We start from the raw sequence: 26,447 nt of genomic DNA, 5'->3' as shown, positions 1-26,447 counted from the left end.
GAGCCGAGGAGCAACACCTGGCATAAACGAGTTCGTATGGGTCCGGGAGGTTGACGGAGGGGCCTCAAGGGTCACTGGCTCGCCACGAGGTGTGACTGAGGGAGTCCCAAATGTCATTGGAGGCTCACCTGTAGCAGCTACAAGGGCCACAGGGGAGTCTCGAGGACCGAACACGGGGACAGGCCCGGCACGTGGCACTGGGACATGTGGAGTGCTCTCCTCCACTCTAGGAACAGCCAGGTCCACTGACGTGACGTTCAGTGGGGGCGAGCCCGAGGGCATGGCTGCAGCACTCAGCAGTGAGTCCAGGAAGTCCAGAGGCGCGGCTGCAGCGTTCGGAGGTGAGTCCCGGAGGTCCAGAGGCGTGGCTGCGGCTGTCAGCAGTATTGCAGGGAGGTCCGGAGGTGTAAATAAGGTGTTCGGCAGCAGCGGGTCCGGAGGTGTGGCTGCGCTGGTCAGCAACGGGTCTGGGAGGCCAAAGACAGGGTTGCGCTGCTCAGTGGCGCTGCAGGGTCTGGGGGGTCCAGAGGCAGGGCTGCGACGATCAGCGGCTCTGTAGGGGGGATCCAAGGGTGTACCTACAGGCACAGACCTGACACAGGGAACAAGAACAGATTGAGAGGCCTTTTGGGTGGCAAGGATAGGCCAGGAGGCCGGCACTAGGCTGGGAACAGGAACTGGATCGGGTCGAGCAGCTTCTCTCAGGCCGGGAACAGGCTCATGATGGGCGGCGTCTCTCACGCCGTGAACAGGGACAGGCTCAGTATGAATGGCGTCTCTCGCACCGGGAACTGGAACAGGCTCAGTATGAACAGCGTCTCTCGCGCTGGGAACTGGAACAGGCTCAGAAAGAAGGCCGTCTCTCGCGCCGGGAACTGAACCAGCGGCCTCTCTCATGCCTGGAACATTGTTCCAGGAACAGGAACAGAACAGACAGTCATCTCTGGGAACCTGAGCTGGTCGGGTGGTGGCATCATCTCTTGTGCCGGGGACCGGAGCTGGCCAGGCTGCGGCGTCATCTCTCGTGTCTGGGACCGGAAGCGGGCTGGCGGCATGTCTCGCGCCACAGGCAGGGGCTGGATTCGGCCGGTCGGCCTCTCTTGCGCTGGAGACTGTCCCAAAGTGCTGAGGGAGCGGCTGAGGTGCTCAGCGGCAGGTCCAGAGGCGAGGCTACAGCACTAAGCAGTGGGTCTGGGAGGTCCAGAGGTAGGACCAGAGGCTTAGCCAGGTGTCTCTCATGCAGACGGAGAGACGCCTGTGTCTCTCACGCAGGGAACAGGAACCGGTTCAGGATGAGTGGCGTCTCTCACGCCGGGAAAAGGAACGGAACTGGCAGCATCCACCATGCCGGGAACAGGAATGGAACTGGCGGCATCCACCAGGCCAGGAACAGGAATGGAACTGGCGGCATCCACCATGCCGGGAACTGGAACTGGCTTAGGATGGACAGGGTCTCTCACGCCGGGAACGGGACCAGGATCAGGACGGACGCCGTCTCTCACGCCGGGACCAGGATCAGGCTGGGTGGCTTGCGGGATAGCCACAAATACTGGTGGGGTGACCCTGGAGGAACACACAGACACAGAATCCTCTCGGTGGCTCCCAGAGCACACACAGGCTATGGGGAGCTCACATTTGCGCTTGAGTACCAACCGAGTGCCTAGAAATGGATTATCTGTGCATTCACTCTGCCTACTTGCATCTTGTGCTGCAGGCCGCTCCCCCCTGCAACATTGGTCAAGACGGGCAGACTCTTGGGGCTTACCTGGCATCTCGTCATTATCAAAATACACATGATCCTGCTTTTTCCAGGAACGACGAGATGCCCGTGTACCCGCAGCGCCAGAGGATTTGCTGTCTCTGGAACCAGGGAGTGCAGGAAAACACGACAGGGAAACCATGACAACAGGGGTGATCATTCGTGACAGTTAGTAACAAGCATGTCTCTACAGCAGTGCTATTGAAATGTCATACAACTTCTTACTATCTTTTAGTTTCAGTGTAAGAATCAGTCGGTAGTGTAGATGTCTGAGTCAGGTGTTATGACAAAGTGGCAAACCAGTTAGGTTACATTACAAATGTCTAGGACTGCATTTGGACTCAGGATCCAGGATTGAATCCCTCTATTCTACAAGTTAAGGAAGCCTTTGACAAAACCTCTACTAATTCATCTTATAATATTATATATTTGTAACTGAGCACTTAACCAGTAAGGTTTCAGATCATCCACTGTGCTGCCCACTCTTTTTTTTTTTTTTTACTTGTTGCTTGTGTGTGTGTGAATAGGTTGCACCATGGAGGCTAACCAAAGATCAGAGTAGATGGGTGTATGCTTTAGCATGCATTACATGTGAGCTGCTTTTGTTGCATTGTTGACCTTTTGGGCCAGTGTGAATCCTGCAACCACAGTGACCCAACCCCATTTAGAGCATCTGGGATCAGAGGTCAGCCTTAGCAGTAAAGACTTTCTGCCTGCCTGAGCTTTGAATTCACATCACTTCCTGCCTCAGAGCATTTACTGTGGAAATGACCCCATGGGCTTCTCTGTGCCTGTTTGTGGTGCAAAGCGGATAATAACTGGACACTGTGCAGGAGTCCAGTTACAATTTTAGCCAAGGTCTTTGAGTTTGCTCCTTATTATTTAAAGGAATGTATTTCAATGTATTTAATAAATAATATTTCTAAAGTAAGCAATGGTGCAGAACACTTCCATGAATCAGGTCAATAATTAACTTTTAGAAATGACATTGCTAATTTAGTGACCATCAAGTATTTTTAAACAGTTGTGCTGTTATTTCCATTTTATGGTAAGATTTAATAAAACCAGAAAGCATGTATTTTTATAACATGCCTGGCACTACCTTATTGCTCTTTGTTTATTCTCCTCACACTATTGCAAAAATAGTTTTATGGTGCTGGACAGTTTACTGGATTGGTTATGAAAAGCTGGGGGGGGGGGGGGGGGGCGCATTCAATAAGCAGCAAATTCATACATTACTTTAGTAGACAACATATGCTAGCCGGCTAGCACTTTTCAGTTTACTGACAATGGGTGTTAATGGTAAGGATAGAGTACATCTACATAAATGTCACATACATGGCATATACATGTTTACATTTATCAGCATGTGTGATACCGTTTGTTGTGTCGGCAGTTTTAAAGCAGTGCTGCATGTTTGTTTAAGCAGTTTTGAGAGGCCAAAAGGACTAAAGAGCAATTAATTTATTTGACATTTCCTCCACGATTTACGTCATCTCCTTTCTGAGGCTAAGCTTGGATACCATTCCAGCTGTAATAATTTTACATGTAGCACCTGAATCTAGCATCAACAGTAATTTTGAGTGATAAGGGTACTTTGAACCTGCTTACTTAACAACATTCAAGGCTGTGAGAAAAGGTGCACAATACCTGACACTGACTCTTCAGTATGTGACCTCATGGCTACAATTTATTTATTTTTGCCTCCTTGACCAAGCAAGGTCATGACAAATATAGTTGCAAAATATTTTTGTTGCATGAATATTCGTTTTCTAATGGACTATGCTATAGTTAATAGGCTTCTAAGTAGGAAAAAAAAGCCCTATCAAAACATTCAAGGCACCAAAAAATTGGATGCAAACTTTTAACTACATAACACTTAGTCCCTGTGTATTATGAGGAGGAAAAGTGTTTTTGTCTTCATGTATATTTCTGGTGCCTCTGAATATTTGTGTAACGTTGAGCGGTAAGGAGACAGACGCGTGTGCGAAGAAGAGCGAGATTTATTAGTAGCAAATCCAGAGTCGCAGTCATTGGAGTAGTCCAGGGTCATAGAGCCAATATGGAGATTACGGGGATACGTTATAGATCAAAAAACACATGAAGGCAAACAAGGGAAGCAGGCTATACCATAGGCTAGGAAACACGAAGGCTAGGATAAACAGTCAGACTAGGATACATGGAGTACAAACTTATGAACATTTCAAACACATCAAATACAGGTATAAATATTTTCAAACATTCAATGAACCAAACAATGAACAGCAAAACACAGGGCATCAGACAGGGTTTAAATACATGGACTTAACAAGGCAAGAAAAAAGGGACAAGTGTGGAAAATCAAACAAGGTGTGGAGAAAACGAAACTATGGAATTGAACTAAAATACACAAGACAGGGAAAACATGGAACATCAAAGCTGGGAGGGAGTAACCGTGACAGTTTGAGTTTGACGCAAATCCAATCGGAAAGAAAGGGGCCATAGTTTGTCAAAAAAATAAAAATAAAAATAATGTTTTGCAGTGAAAATGTTATCTTGTCTGAATCTCTTGGCAAATCATATTAAGCTGCACAGTATTTCAAAGTAACACTCCCAAAGTGAAACTCTTAATCAAGGCTTACTTGTGCTGTTAATCTGTATGATCTGTCTTAGATAAAGCACTATGAGAAAAGAGTTCGTCCATATGTTTGTCTATGCCTGACAACTCACCTGGAAGCAGACTGAGACCGATGCTCTTTCCGTTCAATCTGTCACATTAGAAAAAATTCAGTGATGGGGTACACAATGTTGATTGCATGCTTATAGTCAGTCCTCTGAAAACTCTCACATTATTGACTGTGGGCAGTTTAATGCACAGTGCAGTGATTTATGCATTTTGATGTGTATTTCTGGGATCTTGTAGAGATGCTTTATTGGATGCTTTATTGGAAAATCATGAGAAGTTATTTCATGAGTATAGTTGAGTAAGAAATTACCTGAATTTCTGGATGAATTGCTCAAAAACTTGATCAGTTATTTATTACTTATTTAAGTAATAATAATAATAATAATAATAATAATAAAGAATCAGCAGGTGTGAATCAGCAGTTTTTTCAGATACAGTATTTAATTATAAAAATGTATCTGTATGATAAGATATAAGAAACCTTTCTGGACTTATTGGTACAACTCAGCTACTTATGAGAGGTTTTGGGCTTTATTTACATTTACATATACGGTATTTAGCAGACAGTCTTATCCAGAGTGACTTACAAAAATGCTTTTTCATTTACTCATAGAATATATCCTAGTACAGTACAGTAGGTTAGAGTCCAACATACCAATGAACTAGAATACTGTAGAAATACAGGGATAAATGCTGGTACATAGAAGTACAAAATACAAAATACGTAAGTTCTATCTTAAACAATGATACGTGCAATAAACAATAAGTGCTAGAGTTTGTTAAACAACAAGGCAAGCATCAAGGTATTAAATCTGATGCGTGCAGCTACTGGAAGCCAATGAAGGGAGCACAGCAGTGGAGTAACGTGTGAACTTCGGAAGACTGAAGACCAGTCATGCTGCTGCATTCTGGACAAGTTGTAGAGGTTTGCTGGCTCTTAGAGGAAGACCAGCAAGTAACAAGTTGCAGTAGTCTAGCTTTGAGATCACAAGAGACTGCACAAGCAGCTGGGCAGCTTTCTGTGAGAGAAAGGGCCGAATCCTTTGTATGTTACAAAGGAGAAATCTGCAAGACCAGGTTAGATTTGAAACATGATTTGAGAACGACAACTGGTTGTCCAAAGTTACGCCCAGGCTACGGGCAACTACGGATGGTGATACCAGGGAGTTCTTGAAGGAAACTGTGAGATCATGGTAAGGAATGGGAGTACCTGGGATGAACAGAAGCTCGGTTTTACTGGGGTTGAGCTTCAAGTGGCGGGCTGTCATCCATGAAGCAATGTCAGACAAGCATGCTGAGATATGTCTGGAGACCTGTGTGTCAGAGGGTGGAAAAGAAAGAAATAATTATCATCGGCATAGCACTGGTAGGAGAAACCATGAGAAGATATTACATCACCAAGAGAATGAGTATACAAAGAGAAGAGAAGGGGGCCTAATACTGAGCCCTGTGGAACACCAGTGGAGAGTCTACACGGTTTGGATGTGGATCCTCTCCATGTCACCTGATAGGACCATCCCTCCAGATATGAGGAGGGAGTCCCATGAAATGAGTGCCAGGATTGAACTGACTAACAGTCCATTTCTGAGCAGGTTCTACCAAATACCTGGAACAGAAGAAGCTCTTCATAGCGCACTCTGGTTTTCTGGCTTTGTTGGGGTTTAGTTGATGTAAATGAATGCATGGAGCTTTGCAGCAAAGCTCCAGTGCACATCGAGTGATTACTAGCATTTTGCACATTGTGGCCTCTGTAAATCGGAACATGTCTTCGGGGTTGTTCAAATGGGTCACAAGGCGAGAACTCATGCGACTTCAAATCTTATCCCTGTGTGGCTGGTACCATTGTGAGCAGCGTTGCACAATGGTCCATGAGGACTCATCAAAGAGCCACGTTCACGATTAATGGAGTCCTAATGCTACCACCCCATCATGGTGCTCCATGTCATCAGCAATCACACATCTTGTTCCTTTGTGTCTTGTCAAATATGAAATGAAGAGTGCATGGAGCAGTAAACGGAGGCTTTCATTTGTGACAGATATCACTTCGGTTATTATCCAAGTCAAGAGTCTGCTCACCCCCTGAGGGTGTGGACAGTGGAACTTGGGTTGTTGCCCAGAAGGAGGCCATTCTCGTAAATAGCAGTGGCATTTATTGTCCAAAATAAGGCCTGTATGAGCAGGGCTTTCAGAAAAGGAACAAAAAGCACACTATCTTCCAGTTTCACAGTAGAAGCTCATGTGCCTTCCTACATGGAAGCTGACCTATCCAAAACGCATGCATCAGGACCTGACAACACTTACTGCTGTCTAAGCCCCATCAAGTGCCCAGGGCTCATTTGCTTGGTTAAAAAAAAACTCAAGTGAAAATGATCATTTTGTGCATTGTCAGTAAACTGCCTATAACAAATATACTCTTTCTGTGTGTAATGCAGAAAATTTTTGTTTGATTATTTGTATATTCATATTCCCCATCCTAGATACATTATAGTAGATGGTTCTTTGAACTGAAAGCATCTATATGATTAAAATATAATTAGGCTTTTATTGACACTCTCATAATATTGAGTTTATACAGACTTACTGAGTTTGTTCAGTCACATTTTCCATTTGTATTCATTAGCATTTGATTTATTTGGCAGTAGAAAAGTTTTTGCAGAGCATAGAAGAACAAATCAATAAGATATGGTCACTTATATTTGTTCACTTAACTTTCAAAGGTGATTGATTATTTCACTGATTGCTGTAATATCAACAATCACTGAACTGAATATTATGGCATAAAATCTTGCACCGGTATCCTTTATTTACTAAGTTGCTGCCTTTAATTACACATTACACATTTATAGTGCACATTCCTCATTTGCTCTAATTCTTTTGGTGTTATTTCTTCATAACCTTTGTCTCTTTATTTTCTGTCACAATCTATCTTTCAATAACACTAGGTAGCATTTGACAGCCAGGTCAGGCCAATCCCCACGAATCAGTTCTCCTGGGATGCCAAACTGCATCAGAGGGTGGTCCTTTAGCATGGGTGGTGGGGTGCCCTAGAAGACAGGAAGACAGAGCAAGCCCCTGCTGAGAGCTGGGAAACACAGATTTGTATATTGACTTGTTACTGCCAGGATATCTTTCCTGGATGTGTTTTTCCATGACCACATATCTTTATTGCTTTTGTTTGTTTCTGTAATTATTTACTCAAATCATCATGAATGAATTCAGTTCTTGAAAAAAATGTGTTAAATAATTTGTCTTGTAATTTGATTTGTAACTTCAACTAACGTCTATATTACACAAATAAATTATCTTAAAGCAGTAATAATTATTAACTAGGTAAGATCAGTTTCCTGTGATGCCTTCATGGGCAGAAAATGCCATGAGATTGTCTAGTAGGGGATGTTGTTTTTGGTCTTTCTCACAGAGTATACATTCCATTCTGGCCTCCCATCACATGATACCTTTACTGGTCTTCATAAGAGTTCACAATGTCTTTGCAGAATACAGCATCTGCCATCCATCCGTGTTCCAGATAGAAATTAATTACAGAGTATAACTTTTTGATATATGCTGATATTTATATTGATATTTGTCACCTATCTGTACAAAACATGTTTAATGACGCCTTAGTTGAAGATCCTCTGTATTAGTGGTTAAATCTTAGTGGATGTTTGTCCACTCAGTGGATAAGCAGTTGAAACATTAGTGAATGTTTTACATATGAAATTTCTCAGATGACATGGCCAGGCAATTCTGAGTTTGCTCCAAGCAGACCTTGGGTTCACAAATTATATTATCATGACTTAATGTCCTGACAGTTCTGCTAAAGGCACAATTCCTTTTAGGCTACAGTGTGGTTGGACTAAGGAGTGACACTCCAAATTTGGGTTTTTATAAATCAACTTTAGTGACACATCTGTACGCAGGATAATCTCCTGGTCATAACAGAGAGGTCAGACCTCATGTGCTGTTCTGGCTTTTGTTAATCCTTTGGCCTCTTTTAAACTCCTATATTAGTGAACTTTTCCCATTCTGTTACATTTGATGAGTAACACCTGATGAGTTTAAACAATAACAATAACTTTGGAAATCCTAATTTTTATTTTTTTTAATTTTCAGATTATCGTGCATACACTATATGTAAACTCTGTATTTAAGTCAAGTTATACTGCTTCTTTGCATGTTTCTTTTAGTGCTTGTTACAGTTCCTTTAAAATGTGTTCTCTCTTTCAGATTACTGATCCTCCAAACAGGACATTGCTTTGCTATGCCTCTAGATTTTATACACAGCCCAGTGATGGATTAAGAACAGAAACCATGGGTAAGAATTACTGACTATTTGAACCAAAGCTTGCCTTCTTTCTATCTGTCTGTCTGTCTGACCCCAAGTGGAGCCTCATCCAGAAATCTGTTTGCTATTGCTTGTCAAGTATTGATAAGGTAGCTGAATGACACTGGCGATGCATTTTGTAGACTGGCCACCCTGTCTTAAACAAACATTTGAAGGAAGCTCAAGTAGAAGAAGCTTCTATTTTTTGACCCGCATGGGAAAACCACAGCACTTAGCCAAAAATTAGAAACTTGTTATAGGAGAAATAAGAACAGGCCTGCGAACCATAACTATTTGCTAAATGTGATGCTTTCTCATCACATTCGAATCCATTACTGCTGCATCTGGCTTTCTGCTGCCTTGAGCCTAGGACCAAGGGTGAGTTTCTAACATTTCTAGAATTTCTAAAAAACTCCCATCAGGGTACTGCCACCTCTTCATACTAAACCAGAGGAATCCCAATGAAAACAGATGTCTCTTGAGCTCTAGCCTGCTATCCTGTAAGTTTTGCTTATCTGTCGCAGAATGCCTGTAGTAATGCACAGTTGTGTTTGGGTCCTTTTTAAGCATGTCATGGCTTAGGATAAATTACAGAAATCTCTCCCAGATGGACTCTCACAGCCAGCACACATGTGGAGACTGGATGTAACACGTACACTTAATTTTAACCAGTGATATGCGCATCACATTGCCAATTCTCTGTGAACCTGCTAACATTAATCATAACAAAAGAACAGAAAAAAGAAACAGAAAGGAAATATTTTTGCACATTATTCTTGAATTTTTCATACATATTCTTGTTCATGTTCATGTTCATGTTAGAACCCTTGAATAATATATCAAAAACCTTCAAAATATGTTTATTTGGATTACTGGCAACTAGAATTTAAGGAAGCTGAGGCTCACAAAATAGGTTCACAAAATAGAACTCTTTGATGAAAACCATTTACCTTATTTTATTAAAATATTATATTGTATTTATCCATTAATAAATTTTTAAGATGGAACTTGAAGGTTTCAAATAAACCTTTTGCCGGTGATTTTTTTCCTCAAGTGGAATGCAATCTAATTCTTAAGGGATTACCTTTGTGGAGCGTCACTTTTTATTATTATTCACATTGTAACTCCAATAAAACAGAATTATAAAGCAAAATAATATGCACACATAAATGCAATAAAGTATAAAAATATACATAAATAAAGGGTGGACATGATAACAGCAAAAATGATGAAAGCAAATAAATACAAGAACAAAATACCAAGCAAAGAAACAAAAGAGCTTAAGTTTGTATATGGAAGTGAACAGGTTCTATAATTACTTATGATTAATTAATGAATAATTAATTATAATTAAAATGTATAAAAGGTTATTTAAAATTAGGAATATTATGGCTGCAGTTACATACAGCTCACAGTGGATAAGGGGCATAATATTTTCCTTGAATATTTTCTAAAATGTATGCAGTCTCTCAAGATGCTAGGAGGACTATGCTACTTGGTTGAAATCCAACTAATTTTATGCAGCTTTTCCTGCAGATAAAGAGGCTCTGTTTAAAATTATATGGTTAAAGTCTAGAACTGGACAAACAGGAAATGTTATAATAAAAATATATGATATGATTTAACACAAATTTCCTCTTGGCAAATTCATGGCTCAACTCTCAGATGGTCTGGTTAATGTGTGTGGAAGTCATCTTCCCAATGACTGCTTTTGTCCTGTTCTTTCTCCAGCTCATTGTTTCTGATAAGATGACTGCCAACGCAAAACACAAGCAGTGGGGTTGTGGGAGGTTAAAGGAAATGCAATCACAGTGGCCATGACAATGATTACTGTGTTTGTATTAGAACATGTTACAGTTACTGTTGTACACCTGTTTAATGATTTGCTGGTATGTTTGTTTTTTCCATCAAATATATAAAACATTCTCTGATGTTAAGATGCAACTGTGCTAATGGCAGCCTGTTGCAGCAGCTCTGTCAACAAAAAAATTCTCTGTTTTTCCTTAGTGAAGTGCTATCTTATTCCATTCTAATTTAATAATAAGTGGCAGTAAATAATGGAGGCAGGAAATAAGTAAATAAGTTTAGTTTTTTAAAAAACATTATTGACCATTATTGAACGGGATTCTAATGCTATGGGCATTTATAGATACGCTGTAAAACACTCTATGCTGCAGATGATGCGAAGTTCATGCACAGCACCCTTTCATTTCAATAACTTTTCCTTGCATATTTCTCCTTTTTGTTTCCTGACTTTCTCCACCCATTGCTCACCTTCCTTGGTGACCCTTATTTCCTTGCCAATCTACAAAACTCCTAGATTGTGCACAAGAAAGGAAGTGCCCACCTATCCTGATTTGCACTCATTTCACTTTCATATTGTTGCTGAATGGGAAAATGTCCCTTCCCTGCCCCTCCTTGATAACCAGGAGGCCTGTCCAAGTGTTTCTAAACAAACAGCCGGGATGTGTAGAGTTGCGTCACTCTGGGCTCGATGTTAGTGTGGTCTTGGCATCCGGTTTTCCTGCTTGACTTTGGGTGTAGTACAGGGGGGCCCACGAAAGCCTTTCAAGTGAGCAGCAAGGAGATAAGACACCACAAAATAACAGCAGGGTGACTGAAGCTATCAAGTCACCCACGTGACTTCTGTGCACACCAAAGTTCTCCAGTCATTTCAGAACCTACAGACACTAAACAAAATTCAGGAGTGTTATCCAACATTGTGGGGTTATTTAATGTTTATAGACATAGCCATAAACTTTGTGTCATGTTATCGCACACGTATCCAGAGGTTCACACGGCATTCATACATTCAAATGCTTTACGTATAAATCTTCTGTACAGTATGTGTGAAAACCTTCTCTTACATGTGCAATAAAACACATTTTATACTATGACATTTCATTCGCATAGCGTCTGTTAGCTTTCAGCATTAATTGTTTCAAGTGTTATATACTATTTTTTGCCAAATTCTCTAGACAATGACAAGTCAGAAACCACTGACTTGTCCAAAAATAACTCAAATACTTCTGGAAAGGTTAAATAAAAAAGGAATACCTTTCAGGAAAGTATTTATGGTATACAGTCTTAGTGAAAGACAGCTAATGTTTTGATAGGAAAACCTAATTTTTAATTACTTCTGAATTGAGTATTGGTCTAACTAAAGTTTTCCTGATCAGTCTAACCAAAAATTACTTCAGTAAAAAAAATATCATTTATTTGGAGCATTGTTCCTGCATCAGCAAACTTTGAGTAAAAGTTAAAACAAGAATGTGACTGCTAAAAAGACTGGGAAATAACCTTTGGCCAGTATTTAGCCAGTTTGATTTTCAGTCTTAATGTAGTCCTTGGTGCAGTGCCAGATTAAACCCTGTGGAGGCCCCTAAACAGTTACAATCTTGGGATCCCCCTCACAAATTACCTAGTAATACATTTATTCGATTGTCACGAGCCCATAAAAGGCACAGGGCCCATAGGCCGGTACTTTCTCTACCTATTTGGTAATCCAGCACTGCCTCAGTGATGAGATGCATGGGAGATGCATGGGAATTGTCTGACCATATCAGTATTAATGCAATCTTTGCCCCAAACAGAGAATCATATCAGAAATGGAAGATGGCCAATAAAACAATCACAAACACATGATTTATTGGTCCACTTTAGGATGCTTGTCTTTGTGGAAATATACTGCTTTTCTGGGGGGAATATATGCCCCCCAATATATATATATATATATATATATATATATATATATATATATATATATATATATATATATATATATATATATTTTTTTTTAAATCTGGTGTGGCAAATATGCCATTCATTGTATACAACAGGGTGCTTACTTGATATATTAGCACATTTAACTGATTTTATAGGTTTTTCAGTTTTAGATGTTATTACATTTGATTATTGAAGGATTAATCAAAAGATTATTGATTATTGAAGGATTAATCAAAGAAGCTATAAGCATCTGCATCTTTCCAAGCTACCATTAAAATCTAGCAGAGCTCAATGTTACGGAGTATGGAGAGGAATTGGGTAATTATACTTCCATACAAAATGGGCCATTGTGAGTTCCTTTGAATGACTGTAAATATTGTTAATAGTGGACACTTACACTGTTTGAGATGCATAGATCAGCCTTAGTACAACAAGAAAGAAAGGGACTCTGCCACCCACTGACAAAGAATGCAGTTACTAGCTGTCTCTAGACCATCTAACCAGACTAGTGACTTTGTTAATGCCAATGTCTCTTTTAAACTTCACAGATGTATGTACACTGTGTGTGCACAATTATTAGGCAAGAGAGCATTTTGACCACATCATCATTTTTATGCATAGTTTCCAACTCCTAGCTGTAGAAACTTGAATGCTTATTGGATTTAAGTATATCAGGTAATGTGTATTTGTGTAATGAGGGAGGATGTGGCCTAAGGAGATCAATACCCTATATCAATGTATGCATATTATTAGGCAGCTTCTTTTCCTCAGGCCAAAAAAAAAAAAAAGATTTAACTGACTCTGAAAAGTCAAAAATAGTAAAAAGTCTTTCAGAGGGAAGGATATTGGGGTGTGATCACAGAACCATCAAACGTTTTGTTGCAAATAGTCAACAGGGTCATAAGAAATATATTGAGATTAAAAAAAACAAATTAACTGCCAAACATTTGAGAAGACTCAAACGTGAAGCGACCATTATCCTCCAGTGCTGTCATATTCCAGAACTGCAACCTACCTTACGTGCCCAGAAGTACAGGTAGTTCAGTACTCAGAGACATGGCCAAGGTAAGGAAGGCTGAAACCTGATCACCACTGAAAAAGACTCATAAGGTGAAACGTCAAGAGTGGGTCAAGAAATATCTGGAGACAGGTTTTTCAAAGGTTTTATGGACTGATGAGATGAGAGTGACTCTTGATGAACCAGATGGATGGGCCTGTGGTTGGATCAGTAACGGGCACAGAGCTCCACTTCAACTCAGACGCCAGGAAGGTGGAGGTGGGGTATTGCTATTGGCTGGTATTATTAAAATGAGCTAGTTAGACCTTTTTGGGTTGAAGATGAACTCAAAATCAACTCCCAAACCTACTGCCAGTTTTTAAGAAGACACTTTCTTCAAGCAGTGGTACAGGAAAAAGTCTGCATCTTTCAAGAAGACCATGATTTTAATGCAGGACAATGCTCCATTGCATGCACTGAAGGCCTTAAAGATGAAATAATAATGAAATGACCACCTTCCTCACCTGACCTAAACCATATTGAGAACTTGTGGGCCCATCTTAAACAGGAGATTTACAGTGAAGGAAAACAGTACAGCTTTCTATACAGTGTTTGGGAGGCTGTGGTTGCTGCTGCACAAAAATCAACAGATTTTTGTTTATCATCAACAGATTAAGAAACTGACAGACTCTGTGAATGTAAGGCTTATGACTGTTATTGAAAAGAAGGATCGCTATATTGGTAACTGATTTTTTCTTCTTTTTTTTTTGAAATGTCAGAAATGTTTATTTGTAAATTTTGAATTGTTTGTTTATTATTCTCACTTAACAGATGAAAATATACAAGTGAGATGGGAACATTTCTGTTTTAATTTAGTTGTATAATAATTCTTCACACATAGATATTCTCCTTAGAAAGCCAAAACCTCACTTTTACTTTCTCAAATATTCAGGTTTGAGGTTTATTCACATTTTGGATTGACCAAGAGTACTATAGTTTTTCAATAATAAAAATAAATCCTCAAAAATACAACTTGCCTAATAACACAGTGCACACAGTGTAGACAAAATCACAGCTCATGGTCATGTCGACTCTAAACTAATGAATAAAGTAAAACTTTATGTTCTTATTAGTATGTAAAAAGTTCTGAAATTTTTGTAATTATAGATTACATAAATAATAGATTTACTAATAAGGTCTCGATTTGGTGGCTAATGCAGCTTTGCCCCAGTATTGTGTGATTTTGAATTGTAAGGCAACAATTTGTAAATCAGTAAAATAAGTTCTCTATGAACAATACATCCAGCCAAAAATATGTTAAAGTTCAAAATGAAGTCATAAAATTGGCTTCTCTTTAAATATTTAGTAATGTCTGTTTTGTTAAACTATGATTTGTTAGTAACCCTAATAAATGTAATTATTATTGGTAATGACCAAATTGGGCATGGGGGAGACATTAAATGTACACCTGACAGATAGCATCTTTTAAAAAGATTTTGCTTTTGCAGCACAAAATTGAATACTGCATTATTTTAAAAACTCTGTATGTCCTGAATGTCACTAAATATCAGTGTAACATTACATTGTGAAGTCTGCTGATTCCCACCCCTGCTACCTAGTGAAATGAAACCCACCACTCATATGCAAGTTGCAGTAAAGTAATCCTTTAAACATAATTCAATATATTTCTATTAAATCGTTAATGAACACATAAAAATACCTTTCAGTAAATCCATCAGCTGTGAAAGTGCTTCAGTTTGGACACAACAAAGAACAAAGCATTCCTGTACATTTCCCAGGATAAATACATTTAATATGTAATAAGTAACTAAGACCTCTTGAAGTGCCTAGGGAGCTATGACTGGTAGTAGAAGTTCATTCCACCACCTGGGTGCTGGTGCAGAAAAGAATCCTGAAGCATCTCTTCCTTGTGTTGAGGAGAAGTTGTTTGAGGCAAGCTGTATTTGACGCACACAGCATGTGTCATACAATGCATGGTAAGGCTAGTGCTTTTGGGTTGAAGGGGATTGATTCATTTTGTATTTTGTAGGAGCCCGTCATGGTTTTAAATTTATATTGAGCAAAAAGCCAGTGAAGGGACGCACCAGTAAATGTCAACACAATTTGGCTATGGAGTGAATTATCATTGAAAACTATAATGGCTACTGTTATTTATCTGGACTTTGTTTCTCTGTTCTGTTTCTGTTGCAATATTTTTTTGGCTTATACTGTTGAACAATTTTGTTCACTTCACTGTAAGGAATTATGAATCTGAGATATTGGCCGTTATGAAACTGTACCTTTAAATGTGGAAATTCTTATTGCATGGCCACTTATCGAAGTGAAAGGCAGTGACTAAACAGACAATTAATTGATTTTGACATCATTCTTAAATCAGGAAAAATCAGGGCAAAACGGAAGCAATAAAAATAAGTTAGAGAACCCAATAGAAGGAAGTAGTGAAAATAAAGTGAATAAATAAATTAGTAATCCATGTGATAGGATTTTAGATCCTCATTTGTAACCTTGACTTTTCTCACGCACCTTGATCCGTGAATGCAGTAATATCAGGTTCGGTGCATAGCATATTATCATCTGGTGAGAAATTGATCCCTTTTGCCCTTGGTTACTTGATCTACTCCGTTCCAGTGATTTGTCTTTCAAGCTTTCGCTCTGTACCATGAAACTGGTGCATGTTACCATACTTAGGCCCATCTTTCTCAGTACCTAGTTAAGAGTCAGTTACAATACTTTTGTTATTGTTGTGAAATTAGCAGTGTTATAAAACTTATAAAAAATGCAAGAAGTAGGAAATGTGTTAATCTTCTAACCCTGGATTGATGGAAGTGCAGTATATTCTGGAGATGCTGAGCAGTGGTTAGCAGACATTTTGGCCCATGGTTTCATAGAAACATTTATATGGGTAGCAATACTCATTCATTCATTCATTCATTCATTCATTCAACTACTGTTCTATTTTCTATAGTACACTCAAAAAAGTATTATCAGACATCAAATGCAAGAAATTGCCTAGAGATCTCTAGCTGTTCCTCTATCATTCTCCTAGGAACCTACAATATGACATTGTATGGATACTTGTAGGATACACAAATTTATATGGAGAGGAGCAGACATGCTGAATTGCCTCTTTCTGCAAACTTTCTGTCTGACTGTGAACTAATGGTGACCTGAAGTCTTAAAAAATCAATTTGCCACCCTGCCTTTTTGTGCAGAAATACACAAACTTTTTTATTCTAGAGGCTTTACGAATTTCCAGAGCCTTAAATTGGTGCCTAAAATTATGTAAATTATGAAAAAATTGCTAATGAAATATTTCCTCATTCTCTTTTGCCAGTTCTGCCAGAAAGGCAACAAGATAATGTTCCTCATGTAAAATATGCAGGCTGTGGCTATAGAGCCACACTTTTCAATGAGTGTAAATAAGGTGTGTCATGTTAATTGCATAAGGTCTCCAGTGGTTTGCACAAATAATCTAAGAATTCCAGTGAATAAGCCATCATACTCATCCAGATAGCACAGATATGCTATGTGAGCAGAACCTTTCGGTTAAGAGTAAGTACTCAAGATAATGATGCAGGTTCTTGAATAAACTTCAGAATTAGGTATTGTTGACTACTGAAAAATGTACAGAGCCCTGAAATGGACTGAAAAAAAAAAAAGATAGATGTATTTTGAGAGATCTTGCAGAAATTGTGTTGTCAGTATAGGTCAGTGTAATTCTGGGTTCTGCAGCATGGAAACCACAGCAGCTGGGTGCACACACCCATGGAAGAGGTTCACAGATTGAAATGAAATCTACACATTATACAGCACAGCTGTGGTATACACATTATTTATACAACAGTTAGTTCTGACATCACAATCTGATAAATGTCATTGTATTAAACAGCTAAGGGTTGGGTGCATAAAGCTAGCTTTTATTTAGCAAAGCATCAGCAGGATGACACAGTTTTGGTGTGAAAAACCTGCACTGGTATCATGAATATCAGCACAGTTATAATGCTTTTTAGGCAATCAAATTGTGACATTGTATAAAGAAAGTGGCACCAGGAATAGAGAGAACCTAAGGTTTCATAAGCCTAATGCCTCTCTTGCCTAAGGCTTCATCTCACTATATTTAGCAAGTCATCAGGCAATTTGGTGATTTTTCAGTGAACTTTACACCATCACCCTAAGACTTTTTAAAAGCTATTTAGTAATCCTGCTGGATGTTGTTTTCTTTTCCAACATCGTTATAATTAATCCTACCAAAACTAAAGCCTTTTCTTTTAGAAAATTTGATTTTATAATGTTTTAACACTTGGTCTTAGCAGTCTATCATGATGTATGCTAAAGGGAAGGTTGTGAAAGGTGGTGGGTCTGAAAATAAATGCCAAAGAGAGAACTTGCCTTATTCTGTTCTCTGGCAGCATGCATTTATAAAACAACATGAAGCAGATCCATGCAAATAATGTCTGAGATAAAATACTTTAGGAATTATATTAGCATATTTATGTTTCCATAACATTTTTCTTTGTTCCCTGCCTACTGGGAAAGCAAGTTCTGTGAATTAAAACAGATGTCTACAGAAAACCTAACTGGTATGTATATCAATGTATTAAAAATAAGCCTTTCTTCAAGAACATCTCAACAGTATGTGCGATATTTTATTCAAAAATGTACCGAATGAGATGGTGAGAGTTCAAGTTTTTTGCGTTGTCAGTGGTTGTTACTCCGCGCTTCCAGTCAGCGACACAAATCAAATTTGTAAGATGGATGTCCTGGATCTCAAAGAAAGGCAATTGTTGACTTCAGAACAATGCAGCTAGAATTCCACATAAGTCACGAAATGATGTTTAGCAGTTGTAATGATTTAAAATAAAATTTCATATTTCTATTTTTAGACAAGAGGTGCTGGCATTAATAACCCAATTACTCAGCACATGGTCTAAATGAATGATTTATAAAGAGTCTCAGTTAAAGGAAATGTCTAGCAATCCTGTCAAAAAGCTATTTTTTGCTACTTGCGTTCAACTATTGTAGAAAAGGGCGACGTCGGAATCACTCGCTATAAGCAGCGCGCGCTCAAACTGTTATGGGGAGGGCAACTCAGCTCATTGGTTCTCCAAACGGGCTCCGCAACTATATAACAACAAACTTATACAGGAAAAAGCAGACTAGCACTCCTCAGCAAAAAGGGGTCTGAGAAGGATGGTACGATAACGAGGACAAGGATCGCATATCGATTGTCAGTGGTGGCATTCAAACAGATGGACAAGTTTTCATGAATTGGTACAGCTCGTAACATCTTTTTGGCTCTTCATAATAAAACAACACACTTGATTGGAATACGCTTCTACGTTTTCGTTACGAGAATTAACAGAAGAGGAGAGATTCTGGAGCAAAGCTCTCAAGTCATACACAAAATAAAGGTAATTAGCCTCACTCAGGTTTCTTTTATGTGTGTGTGTGTGTGTGTGTGTGTGTGTGTGTGTGTGTGTGTATATATATATATATATATATATATATATATATATATATATATATATATATAAACACAAACATTTTCCCCCCAATTCGTTTAAAGGTAGGATAGGAATTTCATAGCAAAGTTCGTGATTATTTATATTTAGAACATCTTCACAGCTTGGCTTACTAATGCTTTTTTTGTGCTTTGATTTTATGTGATTTTATTTTCATATCTCAAATATGTAGAACTTTATCAATTAGCCAGTTAACACTGAATAATTCTTCCATTATAAATGATATAAATGGATGAATAATTTGTTTTGTTTGTCAGTACAGTATGACACCAATTTTTAAAACATCTAAGTGGTAGAAATTTTGAAACTCGATGCTTACTAATCTCAACAGCAACTAGATAAATGATGACATACAGGAAAGTCCGACATGGCTATTTTCCTGGCCCTTTCACTCCCAACACCACTCATTAGAAATATATAAGAAGCAGAAGGGAAGTGTAATGGCTTTTTAACTTTGGACTATTTTTTATAAAACATCATATGAAAACAGTCCATCAAGACTGGTGAAACAACAGAAGTCCGGTAAAAACAAAAGGATTCAAAAGAGTCTTTAATGCCCTGTGGCTACTTTAGGATGGCTTGATGAATCAGTCAATACTAGCATTGCAGCTGTTCTATTATGGTGTTTTGTTTTTTTTTGTTTTTTTTTCCAAGGTCCTTGACTTTTGGTGTCTGTGCTAACCCCTTATAGCTTCAGAAAGTCATGACTGATGACCTTCTCCCTCTACCTCAGTAGCTAATGTTCAGTTTGAATGCCTTTGTGTGGCCATTACACTGACTTCTTTGTCATGTTATTCCTTTGTTGGTGTTGGTCTCTTATGAAATTAGTAGTTGTTTACTATAAATCAGCATTTACATAGTGTAATTTACACTGATTGGTGAGATATAACATATCTGAATCTATTATATAGCAATAGTGGCAAGTGAATGGAATCAGAGCCTATCCGGTAGCCAGCAGTTTGATCAGGATTACACAGCACTTGTCCAGTTTTATCTTCATTCTTTGAACTCAGGCTGCACCATGTGTACCCTTTTGAAAGATAATTCACACAACATACAGCATCATGCTACACCATCATACTATGTTAATATCACATGCACCCCCAATGTTTTAAAATGGTCTTATTCTCAGCACTGTTCAACAGTTAGTAATTTGGCTTGCCAGTTTTCAAGTTGTGCCACATATGTTTTAGCAGTCAATCAATCAAGTTATTCATAGGGGGAGGGGGGCACACATGACTTCTGATGCCCCAAGACAAGAAAGAAAAAGGCTCTGTCTGTCTCTATAGTCCCAACCAAGTCCTCAAGAAGTAATATAATAATATAAGGGGTCCAGAGGGGGAAGCTTTCATGAAGAATTAGAGAGCATGAATAATTCTCACACAGCAACCATCCAGAAGAACTTAGGATGTCATTGTTCCTGAGTTGATACCAAACCAGTGCAGTTAAAAATAGTTTATTACTCTGAAATCATAGCCTAATTGATGACATAAACCTTATTTGAAAGTATTTTATGCATGTGCTTGCAAACAGCATTCAAAACTAAAAGAACCAGTGTGAAAGGTATCAGTCTGTTTTGATAAGATTACAAATTTCAGTTTCAAAAATCAAAGATATGCTACATATTTTCACTGTTTTCAGTTGTCAAGGATATATTATATATGGCTCTGACAACTCCAACTGAGAAGCTTTCATCTTCAAGTGTTCTCCCAACAAGTGATTTTACTTATCTATTTAAATAATCTAGACCACATGTGCAAAGCCATGTGCTGACCTCCTTGTTGGCTATATCTTTGCCTAGGTGTTGCATTCCCAACACTCAAAAGGCAGAGGATGAAAGTTATGGGACTGGTGCTACTGCTGCTGGCAGGTTGTTCTGAGGCTTCGCGCTTCCCCCGAGACTCCACCCAAGCTGTCCATGCAGATGCTCCCAGCCTGGAGGTGCAAGCCACGATGTGGAACACCAGCATTGACCAGCCTGTGCGGAGGGACCAGTCCGCTCTCCCACAAATGTGCCATAAACCCACTGAGATCAAGCATGCCTTCAAGTACACCAACACAGTCATATCCTGCTTGATCTTTGTGGTGGGCATCATCGGGAACTCAACCCTACTACGCATCATCTACAAAAATAAGTGCATGAGGAATGGGCCAAACGTTCTCATTGGCAGCTTGGCTCTGGGAGACCTGCTCTACATCCTTTTTACCATCCCTATTAATGTATTTCGGGTAGGAGGCTACAGAGTTTGTATGTGGCTTGAAGATCTCGTATGGTGTAGGAACTGAGAAATTGCTGTCCATTTTTAGTCTTGAAAAGCACAAAAATCACACATGATGAAGCAAGGATTAAATAAAATTAGGTTGCATGGGCCAGCTGCTCCAGTCAAGAAAAATTATTACTGATATGTTAAGAAAGATAGCTGTGTCCAAGTAGTAAATTCTTAGCTTATGACTCCTGATTGGGCACACAGTTGAAGGCAATCTCTTTCTAGAACCAGAGACCATCACTCACATGATAGATTGGTTCACTGTGTAGTAAAAGGTTGTTCTGAGCACTAATTTTGGAACAGTGAAGGACATTGGCCACAGAGCGTAGCCTAGGGGTCTGGTTTATGGGGTCTTCAATCCTTTCTGGTGTCCTTTAGAAATCATGCTCACATACAGGTATTACATTTCAAAGGACTTTCTACTAAAAAGCCAAAACAAATCAGAAACTAGGCATATTAAATACAGCTTTGTGTTCAATGTTTTAAAATGAAAATGCATATTTTGCATTGCATTAATTTTATTGAAGAGGAGTAACTGTATTTAAAATATAATTGATGATATGGACAACTGTGTGGTAGTGACTAAAGAGTGGTACTTACCTGTTTTTGCCTGCCCTCTTTTATTGTTTGCCAGCTAGGGGAAACATATCACAAGCAGTGTACTTGTAAGGCATTTTCATTAGCTCATTGACTGAAGTGTTGTCCACTCCATCCTTGCTCTATCAATATGCAGACCCCCTTCCAATACCCCCTGTCAAATCAAGCTCACCAACATCCCTATAGAGACACATCTGCATGCTAAAAATAACTTTGCTTCTATAAATGTCTTTGGTACTTAATGTTTTTAGAATTTTGACAAGTTGACAGTTCTATCATATATAAATTCATTTTTCCAACAGAATGGTGCTCCAAGAAACTATAAGAGTTATGGTCACATTTTAATGCAGAATTTCTGTGTGATTCAATGTGAGCTAAACGTTCTTGTACTGATCTTTGAAGAAACACTTGTTTTCTTTACAGTTGCTAGCAGAAGACTGGCCGTTTGGGGCATATATCTGTAAGCTTATGCCATTCATCCAAAAAGCTTCAGTGGGCATTACAGTTCTCAGCTTATGTGCCCTCAGTATCGACAGGTTAGTCAGTTGTGTTCCACACAGCCTGCACAGAGCTGCCTAAATGCTCATGACCACTTTCACTACAAATATGCACACAACATGAAATATTTTCTTTGCTATACTGTTTTCTTAATGTAATCCATCAATGGGCATATTTATAGCCACATAATGGTAGTGGTAGCTAGCTGAACTACCCACTCAATCTTTAATGTTTTTGTTAGGTCTAAGCTGAATTTTATTATCATAAGATCTATCTCCTGACAAGGAAGTATAGAAAATCTGAATTCTTATTTTTTCTAAATTAAAACAAAATAAAACTAAATTAGATGGTGTAATTATCACCACATGAAACAAAAACATCAACAACAAAGTTAGATATTACAGTAATTATATTTTTTACTATATACTTGCATTTAATAGAACAATTGATATCTGTCCTTTTTCTATGGGAATTTTCAGTTAATTCAGCCTTAAGGCATTGGGTTGTGGCCTTCATTCTTTTATCACCATGCAGAAAAACAAAAAACTGTCAAATGAAAGTGTCAGGCAAGGCACGTATGGAGTACACAAAGTATAAATATATTTAAACTTACCACAGTTAGGACAACAATAAAAAAGTTTTAAAACATCTGTAAGAATCAGTCAGTTGCCAGGAAGATGATGTGAGTGCATGCCTTTCTCTCAGCACATCATTTACATCATGTCCGTCTTCACACATAGTGGAGACCGCAAACTTTAGTTTCAACTAATGGCATCATGAGAGAAAACAAATTTCCTTAAGACTGTTTAGCCTTTTGAAATACAAAAGGCCACCGACCTTTTGAAATACATGGCAAGTTTTTTTGAGGCAAGCTAGTATACATACTTCAGGATATGATGAGCCCTCATATCTCATTATTCCATGTCAACAGATATCATGCTGTGACCTCATGGAGCCGGGTGAAGGGGATGGGGATCCCACTGTGGAAGGCTGTGGAAGTAATACTAATTTGGCTTGTGGCCATAGTACTAGCAGTGCCCGAGGCTCTGGCCTTTGATGTGATGGAGATGAACTACAGAGGGAGGAAGTTGCGTGTGTGCTTCCTTCACCCTCAACAGAACACAGTGTTTTTGCAGGTATAGCTATCCAGCTGACAGGCAGGGACATCAATTTTACCTTTCTAAACAATGCAAAGGGAAATTTTGTGGTTCAAGCTGAATGTTGCTAAAACCATACTTATGTTCATGCAGCATGTATGGTGAACATGTGGCTGGGTCAAACTCCCCTTTACATGTTGCAAAAAATCTTTTGGCACCAACCCTCAAAGTTTGAAATTAATGTGTACAAGTGCAGGTGCTAACCATCCTTCAGTGTTGAACTGTTTTGAATTTCTACTCTCAGTTTTACCAGGAGGTTAAGGATTGGTGGCTGTTTGGGTTTTATTTTTGCCTACCACTGGCCTGCACTGGCATCTTCTACACCCTCATGTCATGCGAGATGTTGAAAAGAAAGAAAGGAATGCGCATTGCCCTCAACGATCACATGAAACAGGTACTGACATATTTTGATGCCTCTCACCTAATTACAAGCACTGATGTCATCTATACTTTCCTTTAAACTTTAAAAGAGCTCCCTTAAAGGATACTGTTCTGTGTGTTTTGTCTTATCCAGAGACGGGAAGTGGCTAAAACTGTCTTCTGCCTCGTGGTGATTTTTGCTCTCTGCTGGCTCCCTCTGCACCTCAGCCGCATTTTGAAAAAGACCATCTACAATCCAAAGGACCTCAACCGCTGTGAGCTCCTCAGGTATAGACTGCCTCCAATGCATGGTTGCCTCCCAGCTAACAGTCCTCCAAGAAAAACTTGTCAAATATATTGCAATTTATTCATCCACAGTGACGACTTTATATAAACAGTGGGCAGTCTGTGTTTTTCCCCCCACTAGGAAGTGCAATTCCACAGCAGTTTACAGAAGTTCAGGATAGTCCCATAGCTCCTTTCCTGTTTACCTCTCCCTCACCTTTTCTCTTTTAACCCCCATGCTGTGCTAGTTTCCTGCTGGTGATTGATTACATTGGTATCAATATGGCCTCCCTCAACTCCTGCATCAATCCTGTGGCACTCTACTTCGTTAGCCAGAAGTTCAAAAATTGTTTCAAGGTAACAGGCAGAGACTATATGGTTGCTAAATTTGCAGTGTTGTCTGAGTTTTTTGAACAGCTGTGTAATCTTTCACTTTCAATCCATCTTTTGCTTCTAAATGTTTAGTCTTGTCTGTGCTGCTGGTGCGAGAGCGATATTGTTCCGAGCGATGAGCGGGGTTCTGGAATTCGCTGGAAGGGCTCATGCCATGGTAATGGATTGGATCGGTCCAGCTCACGTTCCAGTCAGAAGTACAGTTCTTCATAAAACTGCCCACTCCATCCATGCTGCCATAAGGTCATGGAGTGAGCTGCACCCAGCCTCGTTCGACCCACCCCAGACAGACCAAGTGACATTCAGAAACTATGACCCTCACTATATTAGGGTACAAGTGCAAGCTAGAATTCCCACTGATTCTTGTCAGTTCCAAGGAATCGACTTCAAAACTATAGGGCATGGACCTAGGATTTAGAGAAGTCAATAAGTCACAGCTAAACAAGGAGCTCTCCTACAGCAGGAGCATGCAAAGTGTCAATTCAATCCATAGATGAAATCACACAAACTGGCTGAGACTTATAGAGTTAGCAGAGTCACCTCAGGCCCATGCTAACGATGCCATCTTGATACTGGAAGTCTGAACATGGAGTCACTGTTGAAAGGCCTGGCAGCAACACACTGAGTCACTGGTCCTGTCATTAGACAAACCATGCAGACTGTAGAACAAATGAGGTCTTGCTGTTGCAACAGTATAAAAGTTTAAGTCTCTGTGTATTGAGACTCTTATCTGTACCTGTGAACTGAACTAGCACCACCAATAAGTGCTGTCACATACATCAAATGGAAAGTACTACACATCTACATGTAGATGAGCAAAGGCACCGAGCTCCAACAAACCAAGCTGTGTTGAGAAATCTTGCAACAGCAGCAAACTAAATTTTATCAGCGGTTCACTGCAAATACAAGCATTGTTCATTTGCTTCATTCTTTATCCATATTGGCTGGTTTACTGCTATAGGAGATCCATGTGTGCAAGCTTCCCATAACAGTATTCAGCATGAACATGGGTTATCTGTGTCTTTCAGCCAAATCATGGAACAGCAATGAGATCTCAGTATACAGTCCAATAATAGTATTGGATCTGCCTAAAATTTCTGAAGACATGAACACCTGAAAATAGGTTAGTCATCATCACATTAGTAATTGTAGTTAAAGTCTTTAATGACTGACACATTCAGAACTAGCTTTTCAGTGAATTATGATTTTTATTAGTTATTCCTAACAATAAATTGACCCGTCACATCATATCTTGTGGCAATTTTTAAAAGCACCAGGAAAATATATACTTAATATTTGGTCCCCATTATGTTTAAGACCAAAACACATTTTTAAATACTTCAAAATGTCCCATCACACAATTAAGATGAATTCACACTGGACATTTGTATGGGGGCTTGACTTGATCCCTGAATATTACAATTGTAAATCTCTGGTTTTTAATTTTATACTAAAATAGTTCCCGCCCCATACGTTGCTTTGCTATCTGTTACAGATGTACTGAGAAAATCCATACAAAAAAAAAAAAAAAAAAAAAAGAGAACGTGTATTTACTTGTTTTCATTTGTCAAACTTCAAAACCCTGCTGAGGCAACAATGGGTCATTTCGGCTCTTTCATTTCAAACTCCGAGAGTAAATAAGGATTCAAAATGCTTTTCATAACTCAAATTTCAGAAAAGGCAAATATGACTTTTTTCCAGTTAAAAGTTTTGTAGCATTTATTAAATCCAGGAACATGTTAAAATGTAGCTTAGAAAATATAATTTTTAAAAGTTTTTCCTCAGTACTGGGCTACTTATTACTTTGTTCCAGAATATTACAGTTATGCCCTTATTTGTAATCTGTGGTATGTTTTCAGATTCTTGATTAACTGCA

The 26,447-nt window shown here is 39.1% G+C and overlaps 1 protein-coding gene across 3 annotated transcripts; it reads left to right on the top strand.

Moving 5' to 3' along the window:
- Nucleotides 1–3,004: 3,004 nt before the first annotated feature.
- LOC113574169 (endothelin receptor type B-like) lies at nt 3,005–26,114 on the top strand. Of its 3 annotated transcripts, none has more exons than XM_027004886.3 (8): nt 3,005–8,739; nt 20,816–21,099; nt 22,302–22,414; nt 23,308–23,512; nt 23,778–23,927; nt 24,048–24,181; nt 24,427–24,535; nt 24,644–26,114. In XM_027004886.3, the coding sequence occupies exons 1-8, from the start codon at nt 8,634–8,636 to the stop codon at nt 24,782–24,784; spliced, it is 1,242 nt and encodes a 413-aa protein (XP_026860687.2). In that variant the 5' UTR covers nt 3,005–8,633; the 3' UTR covers nt 24,785–26,114. The 3 variants fall into 3 exon arrangements, with proteins under 3 accessions (XP_026860687.2, XP_026860684.2, XP_026860685.1); XM_027004883.3 differs by having other exon boundaries at nt 20,816–21,243; XM_027004884.3 differs by lacking the exon at nt 3,005–8,739 and adding an exon at nt 18,598–18,903 and having other exon boundaries at nt 20,816–21,243.
- The last annotated feature ends 333 nt before the right edge of the window (nt 26,115–26,447 follow it).

The sequence above is a fragment of the Electrophorus electricus genome, chromosome 16 (genome assembly GCF_041902795.1).
Source record: "Electrophorus electricus isolate QZ-2024a chromosome 16, ASM4190279v1, whole genome shotgun sequence".
NCBI lineage: Eukaryota > Metazoa > Chordata > Actinopteri > Gymnotiformes > Gymnotidae > Electrophorus > Electrophorus electricus.
This window is presented reverse-complemented; position numbering and strand designations above follow the sequence as displayed.